We start from the raw sequence: 18,562 nt of genomic DNA on the forward strand, positions 1-18,562 counted from the left end.
CTGGAACAATGGAGGCTAAGTACCCTTCTCAAGAATGCTACAAGCAGGAGGAGAGTTGAAGCTGGGTCTTCCAGTACAAAGCAGCGGCCCTAACGACTATGCTACTGCTGCTTCTGTTATGATAAAGAATCCATTACATAAATGTAACCTTCAGCATATGAATTTTATTAAGTGGCATATCTGTACAAGAGGTTTACAGAAGCTTGATGTCACTTGTTAGTTTCAGGTGAACAGTAATACTACACATCTGAGAATGACTAAAAAAATTAAGACAAAATTTACTAGTCAAAGGAAGTATTAATATGACAAGAAAACTTCACGTTTGGAAAATATGGGAAAACAAGTGGAAATTTTTTTAAAAACTAGAGAACATAGACTGCAGATAAAGGGCACTGAATCAATGTTATATGGTTCAGCTGAATGAAAAAATTCCTTAATATCCATCACTAGTCTTATTTACAGACAATACGGGAGGACCTAAGATCTGCCCCAACTACAATCTGAACATTTTAGGGTGGGCTGCTTATTCCTTCCTCCGCTTCTTATCGTGGTCATAATCCTTTGAACGCCCACTAGTGGATGGTCTTTTAGTCCCTCCATGCTGCTTGGCTTCCTCCAAGAACTTGTCCAGTCCGAAAGGATCCTCTTCAAACTGAACTGGTCCATCCCTGCGTGGCCCATGCTCACCACCAGAAAACTCACGGTCGGGTACAAACCTGAGGTAGGACAGAAAAGACCCCCCCAAAAAAAAAAAAAAACCATATGGAATAAGGCAGAGCAACAATTTCCCTGACATTATAAATTTAAAATTGTGTAGCCTAGCTAAAACAGTATTGCACTAACAGCTGTTCATTTTAACGCATCTCAGATTTTTAGCTCAACTGCAAGAAAAACGATACTTGGAAACATACAGGCTTTAGAACCAAGACTGAGACCCTACTTGCTAAATCAGAAATGGCCATTTATAAATACTTTACCTGGTGCTCTGAATTAATGTGTCCAGATCATCACCATACATATCTTTATCTGTATTCTTGCTGGGTCTATAGATGCTCTGGGCCATGTCCCTGCCACTCCTGAATGGCTGATCATATACGTTGTAAATTTCATCCTCCCCGCCAGCAAAGCCACTATCCATGCCCTGTGGATGTGCAAAGACAGTGTCAATGTGCCATTAACCAATTTAACTTCTATACTGTTTTAACCAGTAGAGGCTGCTGTACCTTGCTCTGGTTGAAGAGGCGCTGGTCATACTGGGCCTCACTTGAGGGACGTGGATTGGGCTGACCCAGAGCTATGAGTTCAGTTATGTCTCGATCCTGGTCCCGCTGCAGCTTTGACCTACATCAGTTCAAGTACAAGAGTGAGGTTTATGTTTATGTGCACAAACCTCAAACTGAAATCTAAATATGCTCTTGTGATGCCACTCATAACTAGGACAGTGGCACACTATGGTAAACAGAAAAAATAACCAATTTCATATGACAGTTGAGGCAATACAGCAAGTATTAACAGATTCCAAATTTTGTTAAGGTGAGTATAATATGTGCCGATGTATTAGCCAGAAATAATGAAATATTTGGAAAATTCAATCAGACTGATTATACATACTTTTGTGCAACCCAAACAAGCAAGACACTTGGATTAGGGTTTTACCCCTATGAAAAACTGAGGGTGAAGGTAGACTAGAGAACAAAAACACAAACATACTCTCTACGTAGCAGCTGAGATTAGTTTTGGATACAATCAACTGGCAGTGTTGTTAAAAATACCTGTACCTTTTGTCGGGGGCAGCACGGGAAATGTTCCTGTCATGCTGTCTCTCTTTCCTCCGTTCATGTCGGATCTCATCACGCTCCCTCAACTCTCCATCCTCTGCACCTGGAAGAAGCCGGAAGCAGGGTGGGGGAGGTGTCAGACTGCATCAACCCGTGATGCCCCTGCCACTTAAATGAGGCTGAGAATAGAAACTAGGTGCCTTTGTTAACTCTCAGTGTTCACATAATTACTATTAGTCAGCTTGCAAAACCTGACATCATCACCCTGGTCTAAGTCTGGTCATGAACCACCAATATGATTTCAGGTTCCTGCTGCTAAAGTGTTAGCAATACCACTCAGAAATATGCACCATATAGCTCCCCTTTTAGTGGGTGTTACAGGCAGACAGAAGCTTATAATGCAAGAATGATATTTTGCCACTTTGAATATGAAGGACAGTAAACGCTTCCTTCAAGTAACTGTGTCTAGTAAAACAAAAAAAACACTACAATAGCTTATGAAAATATATACCCTTTTATTGTTATTCAGTATGGCAACCTTTTTGGCAATATGGTAATTTTAATTCAAAACAGGTATTTCATTCATTGCTTATTAGGTGTTTCAATCTGCAAATGTGGACACTGATTCTTCTGTGAAAAAACAAACTACTGAACATAGTTCCTACTTCCTGACAGTGACAGTCTCAACCAATAACAATGATTATACTGAACCTAATTCACAACTAAAATAGGCATAACTGTTACCATGAAATCCAATACTATTTACTTGATTTATGCAAGGTGCTATGTTGTGTTATTCTCAGATGTGTAATTATGCTATGCTAATACTAATAATTTTAAATTCCATGAGATAGGCCAGATGCAGCCCATAGCTGGAAACTCCGGATTAAAATCATATAAACAGCTTTTATAATATGAACGCCCAGATACTGAATGAACAATTATCAAACAAGTTTGTGTCATCGACACAGAAAAATATAATATTTTAATTAATTTCTTTAATTTTTATCCAGTCCTTTTGCAGATTGTGAATGTGAAAATTAAAAAGCATATCTCCAGAAAAAAAGCTGTTTCTGGCCAAAAATTTGCACAGTTCATATAAATACTAAATAGCTTTACTATCCAGTATAGTTTTTGTAATAATTTAATGTATATCTAACTTATTGTCCTGCCTCTTGATTTTTCGTTCAGCGCTCTTTCCCTGTAAGAAGCACACTATAAAAATTTAACCTACTCTCTGCCCCAACCAGATTAATCATTACAAAACACTGATCTAGATGGTACATGATTCAGATTAAGATCATGTCAATGTCTCCTTATGACAGCAAAAAAAAAAAAAAAGATTTTAAAGTCTCTAGCAAAGAACTCATCTACCAAAATCTCTCAAATCATGTCAGTTGTTAAGATTGTTATGATTAGGAGCTCAGCCATAACTAAATGTATTAGCACACAAAGACCCTCTGGGCAGAGATGCTGCACATGCAAACAGCCGAAGTGACAGCAAGAACAACCTGAGTTTGACTGACCTTTGTCTCCATGACCTTTGATGCCAGCTCTCCGATCTCGAGCCATCTGGGCCAGCTCTCTGAGCTTCTCCTCCTTCTTCTCCTTCTCCTTCTGTGCCATCTTTTTCTCCACCTGCGCACGCATCTCTACCGCTTCGCGGGCCTGCACAAAGGTAAAAATGTGGGGTGAAGTCCAATGATTATCTTTCTGAAAATTCCTTGGAACATCGGGCTGAAAATTTAACTGCACTTAACTTTCCATCACCACTGAGTTCAAAATTCAATTAGTGACTTCCACAGGAAATAATTCCAGCCTTATGACAATTTATACAGCCAAAAGCCTGCAGTACTCTGTGAATGAGTATTTTTGTGTCAGTATTAACACACCACCTAGCACATCTTACATTTAGCAGATTTTTCTCCAAAGCAGTGTAACAGTATTTAGCTAACACAGTTTAACATAAGGTGCCTTATAGTGCTAGATACACCACAGAACACTACCTACAGTCAGCCACTCACCTACAAAATAATGTAACACACTGTGGAAAATTTAGAGTCACCAATTCACTGTTGGACTGTCGGAGGAAGCTTGCGCAAACAACAGCGAGAACATGAACAATCCACAGAGACTGAAACCACATCCTCTCACACCACCCAGACAGAGACACAGTCTGCAGTACCACTGTGCTACACCCTAACCGTCCTGAACACCCTCAAGGTTCTGTGAGCTGTCGTAGGCAAGACTGCTAGCCAAACGTGCTATTAGTATTTACCTTTCTGTCTGCAATGTAGAGGGCCTCAGCCAGTTTAGCAAAGTTCTCATTGATGTGAACCGTCTGCAAACCCCGGCCATCAGCAGCTAAACGCTTGTCTAATGGAATGGTGTAACCCTAGAAAAGTGTAAAAAGAGTGGTTATTGTTTCAGCTCAGTTCCTTCAACTCATGTAAATTGTAACCTTTTAATCCTAATAAAGACAGTGTTTCAGTCTTGAGGTGTCTTTACCTTTGCATTTTTCCAGTTTGAAATGCATGGTGGGATCTTCCATTCCTGCTGTTCTTTTACAGTCATCTAAAAAGAAAAGCATTTTGATAGTAATACTTGGGGCTCTCTATTGGTTAAACAATATTTGTACTTAATACGTATTTTTGGCAAGAGAAAAAGAAACCGTACAGTTTTAAACTCATTCAATAATCTATAATTGCATCTGATTAGGGACTGAATCCTAGATGGATTCTGGAAGACTGCAGTTGTTAACTGGAAATGCAATTAACAATGGGCGAAGAGATAATATTCCATAAATCAATGCAGAATAAAATAACTTTACATCACTCAATACACACCGACAGCACTCACTGAATGAGATAAAACAAATGAATTAAATTCCAGCAGCACAGCATGTTACACATTTATAATCCTTAGAAGAAATTTGTTGCACCCCGCTTGAATCATACAGGGCTGTACCTTCCTGCTGGGGGAATGCATGACTGGAGCTGGAGGGGAAGGGGGCCCTCGTGGAATCTTCTTGTTGATCCTATAAGATAAACATTTATGCATTTAGAATTCCAGTCAGTTTCAAAAACTAACTGAAATCAGCAACTGCTACAAGCTATTATTAAAGGAAATAAAACAGTTTTTCCTTAGGTACAAAGACTAATGTTGTCCATTTAAAATCCAAACCATTACAAGCAGTTCAAGAAAATAAGCCGAAATAACGTACAAAGACTGAGCAATATTTAACACAAAAAAAATTGCAGAAATTATCACCACATTTTAAATTGCTATATTTCCACTACGAGGAACAATATCCTGCATATTAACAGGAAGGGGAATTTCAGATACACATACTTGAAACGTGGCGGTTCCATGGGGTCCTTCTGCATTTCGACCATACGAATAACCCTCTGTTTAGCACCTGAGTTGAAAGCAACTCCTTGCTGCGATGGGGTGTACCTGAAATAAAAACCAGCTCAAACCAGTACCTTCAAGCCTAAAAGAGCTAAATCCATAAAGCTATATAAAATTTTTTGCCAAAGGAGCATTAGAAAAAATATAAAACAAAAAAAAAAAAAAAGAGAAAGCCAACTTTGGTATTTTTGAAGACATTTAAAATTATAAAGTGGCAAGCCATTTTTCTTGAAAAAAATTTAGAGAGGACTTAAACACAAGCCAAATTAACAAACAATATGCAGAGTAAAGCCTAAACTAAGGCAACACTTTTAACCTGATGTACTGTGCCGGAGCCTGCTTGTCTGCTGCTCTCACAGGCATGGCAGCCGCAATCTTCTGGGACACCTGTTTGTCTAGAGCTGCTCGAGTCTTCTCTGTAAGCTGCACAAAACACAACCCCATTTGAGCATGTGTGGCACGAACCTTCTAAAAGGACCTCAAAGTACCATGTTACATTAAATGTACAAGCAGTATGCGTCAGTAGTGGTCAACAGAAATGTAAAGGGTTACTGGTCAGAGTCACCAACAACAGGCCATCTAACAGTTCTCATCCTCCTGGATCTCAATTTAGCCTTTGACATTACAAATAATAGAATACTTTAACAGAGGTTAGAGATGTGATTGGGGCTTTCTGATACTGTCCTCAAGTGTTTTTTTTCTATACTTCAGCACATGTAAGATGACAACTCCTTTCTGCCTTCACTACCTCTAGTCAAATACACAATACCTCAAAACTTGGTCCTGCGTCTGCTGCTCTTCATGTTATATATGCTGCCATCAGGCAATATTAAAAACAAGATGTTTCCAATCCTATTGAGATTACATGCAGCTCTACCTGTCAATGAAACCACCAGACAAGCTTGCAGTAAGAACCTATCTCATCTTGACATCATGGCCTAGACAGAGGTCAAATATTTCACTGAAATTTTCATCCAAAAAAAATGGCTATCTTGGTTCTGGGACCTAAAATACCCAGTGGTATACTGTCTTACTCGAACCTTATTCTTGTCTTTCAACTAGAGCCATCATTTAAACTTTGTTACGAAGACCTGGTACCTGCAGCCACATTAAAGTGTTTTCAGTCCAAATCAGAGAGCCAGAAGTTTTCTTATGCCTATGAATCAGCAAGCTTACATCACCTCCCTTCAATTGGTCCAAAATTCAGCAGCCAGAATTGTAAAATTTTAATTGTTAAAATTGATGTCACTGATGCAAAATCCATGGCTGCTGTCAACCAGTTTCTTTCTGCCAGTGGATCCTCTGCAAGCGTAGTGTCTCTTTAGCACATATAGACTTAAGAGTCAAAACTTAGGAATAGCCTTGGCACAGAAAAGGAGGTGAAACTTGTTTCTCTTCAAGGTCCTAAACAAGAACATTGAGCTGAGTGAGCCATAAGTAACCCATACTTAACTGCTGGTGTCTGTGAATGAAAGACTTGAATATCATCATTATCCAAAAGTTGTGGTGTAATTTAATTTTTGACATGGTTTTTGATATTTAAGCTGACTAGTGTGTTAAACACTGTACGTTCCATTTTCAAATCAAGTGTAAAGTCCAATTTCTTTCAGGCATTTAGCAAGTGGTTAGCGTATTATCCCGTACCTTTCCCCTTTTTTATGTCACACATTATGTGACTGTCCCCTCGACCACTGTTGCATTCACAGTTGTCTTCTCTCTTTAAATTTTTTGCTGTTGTATTACGGCATCCTTGGGACCACCAGGCTCAACTGTCATCACATAAGCTACTTCATGTTTAGACCTGAACAATGCCCTATGACACCCACAACACCAGCAGCCTTAAGACTGGACTATGACTTTCTTTGGAGATGCCACTTATTGGTTAGCTTGACAAGCTGGCCTTTTTAGTGATACACACTACCTAGACTCATCCTCTGTTACCCAACAGAATGCCCAGGAGCGACAGGCAGCCGCTAATACTTGGACCCTCAGATGCTTGTTTTTCTCCCATTTTTCCTGGTTGTTTTTTTCAAATTTTATTCTCCCTGGCTTCCAGTATGCCTTATTTGGTTAGTTCTTTATACCACCTTCTGTTTTTTTTATTATTCTGTTATCTGTGCAAAACTTAGTCAATTCAATTTACTTTTACAGAGGATTCTTCTTGGAGTAACAGGTAAAAAAGTCAGGCTAAATAACAGCAAAAACAAAATGTGCAATAAAATAGAGCAGCAGTTCAAATGTAAACAAAACTCACCTCTTTGACAAGTTCTTCATCTGGCCTCTGTAGATCTGGAGCATCATCATTCAGGATTTCCTTTGGAAGGAGGTCTGTGTACTTGCTGAATATGACCTGAAAATATTACTAACATAACTAGATGGCAATAGATTCAAATGCTGTCCGTAAATAAAATCCAATCCAAACATGAATGATGCACTTCTCTTTAGAAACTGCCTTTACATAAACAATTTCAACACAGCCATACAGACTTCCTTTCACATGACTTGGCCTAGACGCACATTCATATTAACTCTCCATAAGACATACAAGATCCACACCGAAGTGCTTTCAGTTTGAACAGAAGTTCAGAAACACTGGTACCTTGTCCTTTGACTGCCCTTGGCGAGCAATGGCGTCATATTTAATTTTTCCTTCAGCATCCACTTGAACAGCAAGAGCATTGGAAGTCTTCTTCTTCCTTCCCATCTCCAGAGGGAACTGGGCCACATGGATCTCAGGAAAGGCACCGCCATCTCCAAAATCCTGAACAGCAACACAGAGGGGTTCCTTCATCACACATGAGTCTACTGATGTATATACACAGCTCAGAAGGTATTAGGTGTTTGCATGGCATATTTTTATTTTCATGAAAAGCTGATACATGTTTAAAAAAAGAAATGGCACTCCAGTTAACGTATTTATTTTTAATAGCATTTAATAGCACACACTTCTGTTTTCCATCATCAGATAGCAGTGAAATGCACTCCAGAAGAGGAGAGGCTGCTTCTCACAACAATTTCATAATGCATTGGTCAGTTTTACTGTATTCTTAATGGCAAATGACATGGTCAGTATTACTTCAAAATTTTAGAAAAATATTTCTTTAAAAGTTTTTATGAACCTAACCTGTACATAAATTAGGGATTTAGCAGTATTATAATATTTTTACAGATAGTCATACAGTGGATGAACAAGCTCTGAACAGATTTCCAGTTCCAATTCAGTTTGCAAGCTAAGTGAAAGCTTGAAAGCATATAACAGTATGATATAATGTATTATATAATCTAACACGAACAATGGATGTTTTTTTGGAATATCCCTTGCATAGACACTTGTTGTAGACTAAAACATTGTATGACCACATAATAAAAAAAATTATCCAACAGATCATTAGAGACACTTTAAACATTTACTCATTTAGTAATAATGCTTTTTGCCAAAGTGACTTACAGTGTTAAGCTACATACAATTATTTATTCATTTATACAGCTGGGTACAAACACAGCAGCTCTAACCACTATATCATCAGCTGTCCTTATATGACAAGTAAATACACAATTCCATACCTCTAGTGTCCTGGGAACCCAAGATTTTCTGTAACCATAAGGGGGTGGCTCCCTGCGAGAGGATACCAGGGCTGTAGACTGGGACTTCTGTGATCGGGCCTTCTCCTCAGCTTCCAGCTGGTCCTGAGAGAGCTGCGTAGGTGCTGGAAGAAAGCTGCAAAAAAGCAATTTCAATGACAAGCGTATACATTGGCAAACACAATAGCACAAGAGATGCTGGACGATGTCAAGAGGACACTATTTCAACGCCTGCTCATTCTGTGCAGAGTCCGCACGTTCTCCCCATGTTCGCATAGCTTTCCTTCAGGTGCTCTGGTTTCCTCCCTCAATGGTACAAAGACATACCACCTTAAGAAATGTTCCCACAATGATTCATAAAGCATTTCAACCACTAAGCTAATTACCTAAAGCAAAATGTCCTATAACTGAGGAAAATGATGTAGTTTTTATGGCTGTGGCCTTGTCATCATGAGGTGGCTATTTCTCCTGTTGTAATAATATGTTGAACAAGTTACGTTTCCTTCTGATAAAGAAATATGCCCCCGCTCTCTTAAAGGGATTAAATCACTGTAAACATTGAAGACAGCTTTCACAAAAACAAAAAAGAGCTAAAATGGGAACGCAGTTCTGTCTATATGGGAATAATTTGAGATGAGAAGAAATCCACAATGGCTTCAATTAAGAAAAGATACTTCATCATTGTCATTGTTGCAGAATGATTAATTGAATGAAAGTTTGTGTGGCAGCCTTCAGAACAGCAGCAGGAAGATCACTTAAAAAGATAAATAATAATTAGATTAAAACTAAAAGTCTTCAGTTCTTAACGTGCTTAAACGAATAATAACGTAAGCAATGGTTTTCAACGTCAAGAGACGTACTGAGGTGCAACTCACGGGTTTTTTTTTTATATAAAAACATATATTCCTCGAATATTAAGCATTTGCTTTGTCAGTTGCTTCGAAGAGTGACTAATCCAGAAGACTGGTTCGCTGAACCTTATTTAGTTAGAAAAATCTTGTTGTATTATGTGGGGCACGATGCTTTAAAAGAAAAAAAAAAAACGCCAACGAGCCGTGTGCTACTGATAGCTATTAGCATCGAAAGCACGAGCGCCTACCAGATCGGGTGCGCAGTTATTTTTCTAAAGAAAGCAAATAAAACTGTGTATTTATAACTTAACTCGCACAAACGAGACAGTGGAATTAAACGGATCGCACATTTACGTTTAATACCTAGTTTTCTTTTACACAGAAAAGGCATTTATAAACATCGAACGTACTTAGTGAGCGCCATCTTCCTTCTTTCCGTCCTCTGGCATCTGACGTCACAACGTAATTTCCGTAATTGTACGGAAATGACCGTTTCTATGTAACATCACTTCCTCCGAGCGGGCGCCCCCCAGCATGTTTTCCCGCGGTAACACACACACACACACACACACACACACACACACACACACACACACACACACACACGAAAACTACTTGTACAGTATGTGGGAAGTGTTGCAGAGTATATACAAGGTTATATACAATAAGTGACGTCAAAACAGGCTTTTTAGTTGAAGATAATTAATTCGACATCTTGTGATTTCATGAATGCAGCCGTTACTGAGTTCAGTTATTAATTTCATCTCTCCAGATCGATCCGCGCGTTAGTTCAAGTTCAAGTTTAGTTTATTGTCATAGGTACAAGTACCACGTACAAGTATCATGAAATTCTTACTGAATGCTTTTCCACAGACTATGGACAAAGACAGACATAGAAATACTGCACAAACAGAACAATGACAATGACAGTGAGTAGTGCAACAGCAATAGCAATAAATAATGGTAATAGTGATAACAATAATACCAGTTGAAAGCCAGAGAACTCAGAACGAGAGAATGAGAATGCTTAAAGTGGCAGTATAATTTACCAATGTGCCTGGGAGGAGCAGTCCAACTCTAGTTACTAAAGGTGGCACATTGGTTAGTGTTGTATACTCTTACAGCAGTGGGGTAAAAGCTGTTCCTGTACCTAGCTGTGCGGGTTTGAATAGACCTGAGCCGCTTTGCAGATGGCAGGGAAGAGAAAAGTGTCCGTGCGGGGTGACTGTGATCTTTCGTGATGCGCATCATCTTTCTGAGGCAGCGTGTGGTGTAGGTGTCCTGGACTGCTGGTAGCTGTATGCTGATAATTTCTTGAGCTGTTTTGACCACCCTGTGTAGGGCTTGTCCTGTATGGAGCAGCTGCCACCCCAGGATGTAATACACCCTGTGAGGACGAACTCCACAGCACACACAAAGTGGTGAGGACTGTAGTAGACATCCGAGCTTTCTTCAGACGCCTGAGGAAGTGGAGACGTTGATGGGCCTTTTTGATGGTTGATGCTGTGTGCTCAGACCATGTGAGTTTGGCGGTGAGAGTGACCCCTAGGAATCTGAAGCTGTTGACCCTCTCTACAATGTCCCCTCCTATGTAGATGGGTGCATGAGCCGTATCCTGTTTCCTGAAATCAATCATCAGCTCCTTAGTTTTACTGATATTGAGAGACAGGTTATTGTCCTGGCACCACTCTCCCAGGAGCCTGTTGATGACCAACAACATCATGTAACATGTTTTTTCAAAATATTTGTAGAGCTTACTACAATTTAAGACATTAAAGTTAGTTTGTATGCTAATGTTAATATAAGATTATCAAGTGCGTGGTTCAGAAATGGTTGCTCACATTGATGCTATTTTCATTTGGCTCAGGCAGTCACGTTATCAAGAAATCAGAACTTGGCAGTGGAATACCTTCTTTTCTGTAAGATGTTAGGGATAATATGATGTTTTTTGAATATATACAGTTAATATGTTGATTGTGAACTACCTTTTGATAACATTTCTGAAACTTGTTCTGATTATTCCAACAACGCCATCTTGTTCAATGGATTTATGATGCAGAAGGAGGATATTATTTCAGATGATTTCCAAATTGTCTGAAAATCCTGGGTAGGAGTCTTTCTCGGGTTGGTTGTAGTTTGTACATTATTTCATGTTTCTATAGGACTCGTAGACTCTCTGGTTCAAGGACGTTATATGGGTTGACTGGCATCTTTTAGTTACCCCAGATTATCAGTTACTTTGGCTCCTGAGCTTCAAAAACCCATAAACTCAAGATCAGACAACTGTTTGTTAGCCACTGTGATGTTTTGATACTTGTTTCAATGCCTCTTTTCAAACCACAGATCCCCAAAATGCACCCAATTGTTTGTTTGTTTAACAAATAAAAAATAGCTAGCTAGTTCTAAATTGCTTAGAAATTAACTGATTTGTTATGTTTTATTATTACTTGCTGGTTACTTTTGCTGGCTACATTGTACTGTAATTGTATCAAAGCACCATATCTCATTTGTCTTTATTTATTATAAATAGCCACTTGACATGGTGGTCTGGAGCTAGGTACTGATGGTGGATTCTTCTTGCGTAGTTGCGCTTCGCCTCTTTGAAGACCCGAGACAGATTGGCCTTTGCTGTGTGGTAGGCTGCCTTGTCGCTAGACCTGAAGGCAGTGTCTCGGGTTTTTAGCAGTGAGCGCATCTCCGCAGTCATCCGCAGTTTCTGGTTTGCACGTGTGGTGAAGTTCTTGAAGGAAGTCACGTCATCTGTACACTTGCTGATGAGCCAGTCACTGATTCTTTGTATTTCTCCAAGTCTGTGGTGTTATGATATGTAGCAGCCTTTCTGAACATACTCCACTCTGTGTGTTCAAAGCAGTCCTGAATTGTTGAGATGGCTCCCTCCAACCAGGTTCTCACCTGTTTCAGGACTGGTTTGGCACTTTTCAGGAGTGGTCTGTATGCTGGGATTAACATAACAGTGATGTGGTCTGAGTAGCCTAGGTGGGGGCAGGGTGCAGCCTTATAAGCACCACGAATGTTTGTGTAAACAAAGTCTAAAGTCTTTGTACCACGGGTTGCAAAATCAACATGCTGGTGGAATTTTGGCAGCACTAATTTCAGATTCGCATGGTTAAAGTCCCTGGCAACAATGAAAAATCTGTCAGGATGTACTTGGTTCAAATCCTGCCTCCAGTTGTCATACCCTTGAGCAAGTTACTTACCCTAAATTGCTCCACTGGGGGGGGGGGGGGATCCCCAGCTGTATAAAAAAATAAATAATTTGTTTCTTGCTTTGGAGAAAAGCATCAGCTAAATGAGTAAATGTGAACGGATACCACATGACACAGATTACATTGATTTACATTAGAAATTACATGCCGGCTACTCTACTCACATTAGATACAGGTGGCTCACAAACCAGATAACATTGCTGACTGCACTCTTGAACTAGAAGCAAACCATCACTGACCTCGGCAAGATTAATGTTATCTATAAAATTCACTGGTTAATAAGTGTTCGTGTGGTGGCTTGGCCGGTGCCCACTGTGTGGCGGGTCTGGGGTTTGAGCCCTGCTTGGGGTGCCTTGCAGCAGGCTGACATCTTGTCCTGGGTGTGTTCTCTCCCCTTTCAGCCTTGCACCCTGTGTTGCTGGGTAGGCTCCAGCTAGCCGCGACCCTGCTTGGAACAAGCAGTTGTTGACGTTGGTTGTTTGGTTGGTTAATGAGTGTGTCACTACATGGGTCAGACCAATAAAAACTGTCAGCACAGGTACATAATATTATTATAAAAAATAAATATTGTTTTTTGTTTGTGTAGGTAGCTTTGTGTTGTTTTTTATGTAGCACCATTGTCCTGGAGGAACATTTTTTCATTTCACTGTATACTGTACCAGCTATATATGGTTGAAATAACAATAAAGCTACTTTGATTACATGAACACTAGTTGGTAATATTTTGTTGTTGAGCTATGTTGTCTGGGGCTATATGCCCCTGGTAGGGTCTCCCATGGCAGACAGGTCCTGGATGACAGACGAGACAAAGCGCGGTTCGAAAACCCCTTATGAGGGAAAAATCAAGGCTTTCGTTTACCCCGCCCGGTATGGGGTCACCGGGGCCCCACCCTGGAGCCAGGCCTGGGGGGGGGGCTCGCATGCGAGCGCCTGGTGGCCAGGTCTATGCCCACGGGGCCTGGCCGGGCTCAGCCCGAAGCCATGACGTGGAGCCGCTCTTCGGTGGGCTCACCACCTGCCGGGGAAACCGTAAGGGGCCGGTGCATTGTGATTTGGGCGGTGGTCGGGGCCGAGTGCCCGGCCGACCCAAACCTCGGGCGCCAACTCTGGTTTTTGGGACTTGGAATGTCACCTCACTGGCGGGGAAGGAGCCTGAGCTGGTGCGGGAAGTCGAGAGATACCGTCTAGATATAGTCGGGCTCACTTCCACTCACAGCTTAAGTTCTGGAACCACTCTACTCGATCGAGGGTGGACTCTCCACTATTCTGGCGTAGCCCAAGGTGAGAGGCGGCGGGCTGGTGTGGGCTTATTAATAGCCCCCCAGTTCAGCCGCCATGTGTTGGAGTCTACCCCGGTGAATGAGAGGGTCGTCTCCCTACGCCTTCGGGTCAGGGAACGGTCTCTCACTGTCGTTTGTGCTTATGCGCCTAGCGGCAGTGTAGAGTACCCGGCCTTTTTAGAGTCCCTGGGGGGCGTGCTGGAAAGCGCTCCCACTGGGGACTCTGTCATTCTACTGGGGGACTTTAACGCCCACGTGGGCAGCGACAGTGATACCTGGAGGGGCGTGATTGGGAGGAACGGCCTCCCTGATCTGAACCCGAGCGGTGAGTTGTTATTGGATTTCTGTGCTAGTCGCGGTTTATCCATAACGAACACCATGTTCATGCATAAGGGTGTCCACCAGTGCACTTAGCACCAGGACACCCTAGGTCGGAGGTTGATGATCGACTTTGTAGTCGTTTCTTCTGACCTTCGGCCATATGTCTTGGACACTCGGGTGAAGAGAGGGGCTGAGCTGTCAACTGATCACCACCTGGTGGTGAGTTGGATTCGATGGCGGGGGAAAAAGCTGGATAGACCTGGCAGGCCCAAACGCATAGTGAGGGTCTGTTGGGAACGTTTGGCGGAGGCCCCTGTCAGAGAGGTCTTCAACTCCCACCTCCGACAGAGCTTCAACCAGGTCCCGAGGGAGGTGGGGGACATTGAGTCTGAATGGACTATGTTCCGCGCCTCCATTGTCGGGGCGGCGGTTCGGAGCTGCGGCCATAAGGTCTCCGGCGCCTGTCGCGGCGGCAATCCCCGAACACGGTGGTGGACACCGGAAGTAAGGGATGCCGTCAAGCTGAAGAAGGAGTTCTATCGGGCCTGGCTGGCTCATGGGACTCCTGAAGCAGCTGACAGGTACCGACGGGCCAAACGGAGCGCGGCTCTGGCAGTCGCCGCGGCAAAAACTCGGGCTTGGGAGGAGTTCGGTGAGGCCATGGAGGAAGACTTTCGGTCAGCCTCAAAGAGATTCTGGCAAACCGTCCGGCGACTCAGAGGGGGGAAGCGGTGTTCCACGAACACTGTTTACAGTGGAAGTGGTGCGCTGCTGACCTCAGCTGAGGATGTTCTCGGGCGGTGGAAGGAGTACTTTGAGGATCTCCTCAATCCCTCCAACACGCCTTCCGTAGAGGAAGCTGAGGCTGGGGACTTGGAGGGGGACTCGTCCATTACCCTGGCTGAAGTTGCTGAAGTAGTCAAAAAACTCCTCGGTGGCAAGGCTCCGGGGGTGGATGAGATCCGCCCCGAGTTTCTCAAGTCTCTGGATGTTGTGGGGCTGTCTTGGCTGACACGCCTCTGCAGCATCGCGTGGAGTTCGGGAACGGTGCCTCTGGACTGGCAGACCGGGGTGGTGGTCCCTCTTTTTAAGAAGGGGGACCGGAGATTGTGTTCCAACTACAGGGGGATCACACTCCTTAGCCTCCCTGGGAAAGTCTATGCCAGGGTACTGGAAAGGAGAATCCGACCGATAGTCGAACCTCGGATTCAGGAGGAGCAATGCGGTTTTCGCCCTGGCCGTGGAACACTGGACCAGCTCTATACCCTCACTAGGGTGCTGGAGGGTTCATGGGAGTTTGCCCAACCAGTCCATATGTGTTTTGTGGACCTGGAGAAGGCATTCGACCGTGTCCCCCGTGGCATCCTGTGGGGGGTACTTCGGGATTATGGGGTTCGGGGCTCGTTGCTACGGGCTGTTCGTTCCCTGTATGACCGGAGTAGGAGCTTGGTTTGCATTGCCGGCAGTAAGTCAGACCTGTTCCCGGTTCATGTTGGACTCCGCCAGGGCTGCCCTTTGTCACCGATTCTGTTCATTATCTTTATGGACAGAATTTCTAGGCGCAGTCAGGGAACGGAGGGTGTCTGTTTTGGTGGCCACGAGATCTCGTCTCTGCTTTTTGCGGACAATGTGGTCCTGTTGGCTTCATGAAGTCAAGACTTGCAGCGTGCACTGGGGAGGTTTACAGCCGAGTGCGAAGCGGCGGGGATGAGAATCAGCACCTCCAAATCCGAGGCCATGGTTCTCAGTCGGAAAAAGGTGGATTGCCCCCTCCGGGTTAGGGGGGAGTTGCTCCCTCAAGTGGAGGAGTTTAAGTATCTCGGGGTCTTGTTCACGAGTGAGGGAAAAATGGAGCGGCAGGTCGACAGACGGATCGGTGCGGCGTCCGCAGTAATGCGGTCATTGTACCGGTCTGTTGTGGTGAAGAGGGAGCTGAGTCGTAAGGCGAAGCTCTCAATTTACCGGTCGATCTACGTTCCTACCCTCACCTATGGTCATGAACTCTGGATCATGACCGAAAGAATGAGATCGCGGATACAAGCGGCAGAAATGAGTTTCCTCCGCAGAGTGGCTGGGAGCACCCTTAGGGATAGGGTGAGGAGCTCAGTCACCCGGGAGGAGCTCGGAGTAGAGCCGCTGCTCCTCCGCATCGAGAGGAGCCAGTTGAGGTGGCTCGGGCATCTGTTCCGGATGCCTCCTGGACGCCTCCCTGGGGAGGTGTTCCGGGCTTGTCCCACTGGGAGGAGGCCTCGGGGCAGACCCAGGACACGTTGGAGAGACTATGTCTCCCGGCTGGCCTGGGAACGCCTTGGGGTTCCCCCAGAGGAACTGGAGGAGGTGTGCGGGGAGAGGGAGGTCTGGAGGACTCTGCTCGGACTGCTGCCCCCGCGACCCGGCCCCGGATAAAAGCAGAGGAAGATGGATGGATGGATAGTTGGTAATAGTCCAGATCAGACTAAGTAGGGAATTCCTGGAAGCCTGGTTCTCTGGACTGAACTCTATCAACTGGTTTGTTGACATTGGTGCTGCTTACCATCCGATCAGAGGTAAGGAATGAACGCATAGGAATCTTTGTTGGAACCGCTAGACGTGTGCTTCCAAGAATCCCCATGATTTTGAAAGCAGAAGGTCAACAGTAAACCGGTCTGCAGTTTTCTTTTTTGGGCCTGGATGAGCAGACCCTTTTGAAATTGTTTGTTCAATGTGCCAGTGAGTGTGTTGGCTGCACCTGCATTCAGTGCACCTGTTGAGCTTGTGTTCAGATCTGTTTCACATGGTTATGCAGTTGCACTGCACTCAACTACGTAAGTGGCAAAATGTTATCAGACTTTATTTTGCCACGCCCACACCTCCGGGCCAACACGGAACACCTGGGACGCAACGCAGACTACAGCATAAAAGGCTGCGTCAGACCACCAGCTGATGCGGAACCTTGATCTGCCTCCTCGTTAGTGACCTTCTCCAGCCATTTCCTGTTCCCGAACGCCTTCCCCGAACCCGTCCCTTGTTCCCCCGATCTACTGCCTCTTTCTGATCATCGACCTCTTGCCTGTGTACTGACCTCGCCTTTTGGATCCTCCCTGTTACGATGTTCGCACCTCGAAGACCCTTTGCCCGTCCTCTGACCCCCTCTCTTGGATTTCCCCGAAGACACCACCACGATTACCGCTCTGCACTTGAGTCCGCCGCTTCCCTCAGACCCGACCATGACCAATTTTTTGTAAATGCAATACAGTATAGTAGATATAATGCACTATTGTACAAAATGCAAGCTCTCACAATACACAGGGTATTCAGAGTACACGAACACTTACAAAGTCTAATTTACCCTTTTCCAAACTAGCTTTGTTTTGATATGGAAATTATATATATGCAAATTGTAATTTCACAATAAAACTTAAATTGTAGCTTGTGTGTAGCTTTATGGTCTCCTTTGCATTCTGTTCACAGTTAAATGTATAGAATAATTTGTCTTATGCAAGTCCAAACCATCAAACAAAACAACAGTACCATTGTTTAATCACAGGCAATATGGAATGATAGTTCTACTTATGGATTTCTAATGATGACTCTATTTGCTTGATCAAGTGCATTGACCTGACTTACTTATGACTTGAAGGCCAGGACTCAAGACTTTCTTCTGATTTCCATAGGTATGAGTTACTCTCCCACTTTACTGTTGCGTTTCTGTGGTGCTTTCTCAACCCACTTTCTGCACATGACCTCCCATGTCACACAGTCCTATTCAGGTCCTGTTCAAATCATTTGATGCCTCCCAACAATGCTATCCAGTAAAAATGATGCTGCTCTGGAAGAAATAGTAGCCCACTTGATTGATAACCATGAGATTATATCTGATACGCAACCAGTAGCACCCGCTATCCCCCCAAAAAATGAGACCATCAGAGGAGACTAATAGCATTGATTTTTTTTTTTTTTCTGCAAAAGCTTGTGTAGGCCAAAGAGATGAAGGTAGGCAAAAGACACTGAAAGAAGCCCCTAACTTGAAAAAGTCACAACTCAAAAGAACTGTTGTCCAATTTCTTGCCTGCTCACAACATACAAGATGCTAACCTCCATTAAGGCTGAAGAACTTTACTATCATTGTTCTG

At 43.4% G+C, this 18,562-nt stretch overlaps 1 protein-coding gene across 1 annotated transcript; it reads right to left on the minus strand.

Annotated features, from left to right (window-relative positions):
- Window positions 1–152: 152 nt before the first annotated feature.
- On the minus strand, window positions 153–10,104 carry snw1 (SNW domain containing 1). Its single transcript, XM_018732290.2, has 14 exons — window positions 10,033–10,104; window positions 8,754–8,907; window positions 7,789–7,950; window positions 7,444–7,539; window positions 5,506–5,612; window positions 5,130–5,234; window positions 4,746–4,815; window positions 4,287–4,352; window positions 4,057–4,173; window positions 3,305–3,446; window positions 1,779–1,881; window positions 1,224–1,341; window positions 978–1,141; window positions 153–716 (listed from the first exon to the last, which is right to left on the minus strand). The coding sequence occupies exons 1-14, from the start codon at window positions 10,044–10,046 to the stop codon at window positions 524–526; spliced, it is 1,611 nt and encodes a 536-aa protein (XP_018587806.1). The 5' UTR covers window positions 10,047–10,104; the 3' UTR covers window positions 153–523.
- Window positions 10,105–18,562: the final 8,458 nt, after the last annotated feature.

This window comes from Scleropages formosus, chromosome 1 (assembly GCF_900964775.1).
Source record: "Scleropages formosus chromosome 1, fSclFor1.1, whole genome shotgun sequence".
Lineage (NCBI taxonomy): Eukaryota > Metazoa > Chordata > Actinopteri > Osteoglossiformes > Osteoglossidae > Scleropages > Scleropages formosus.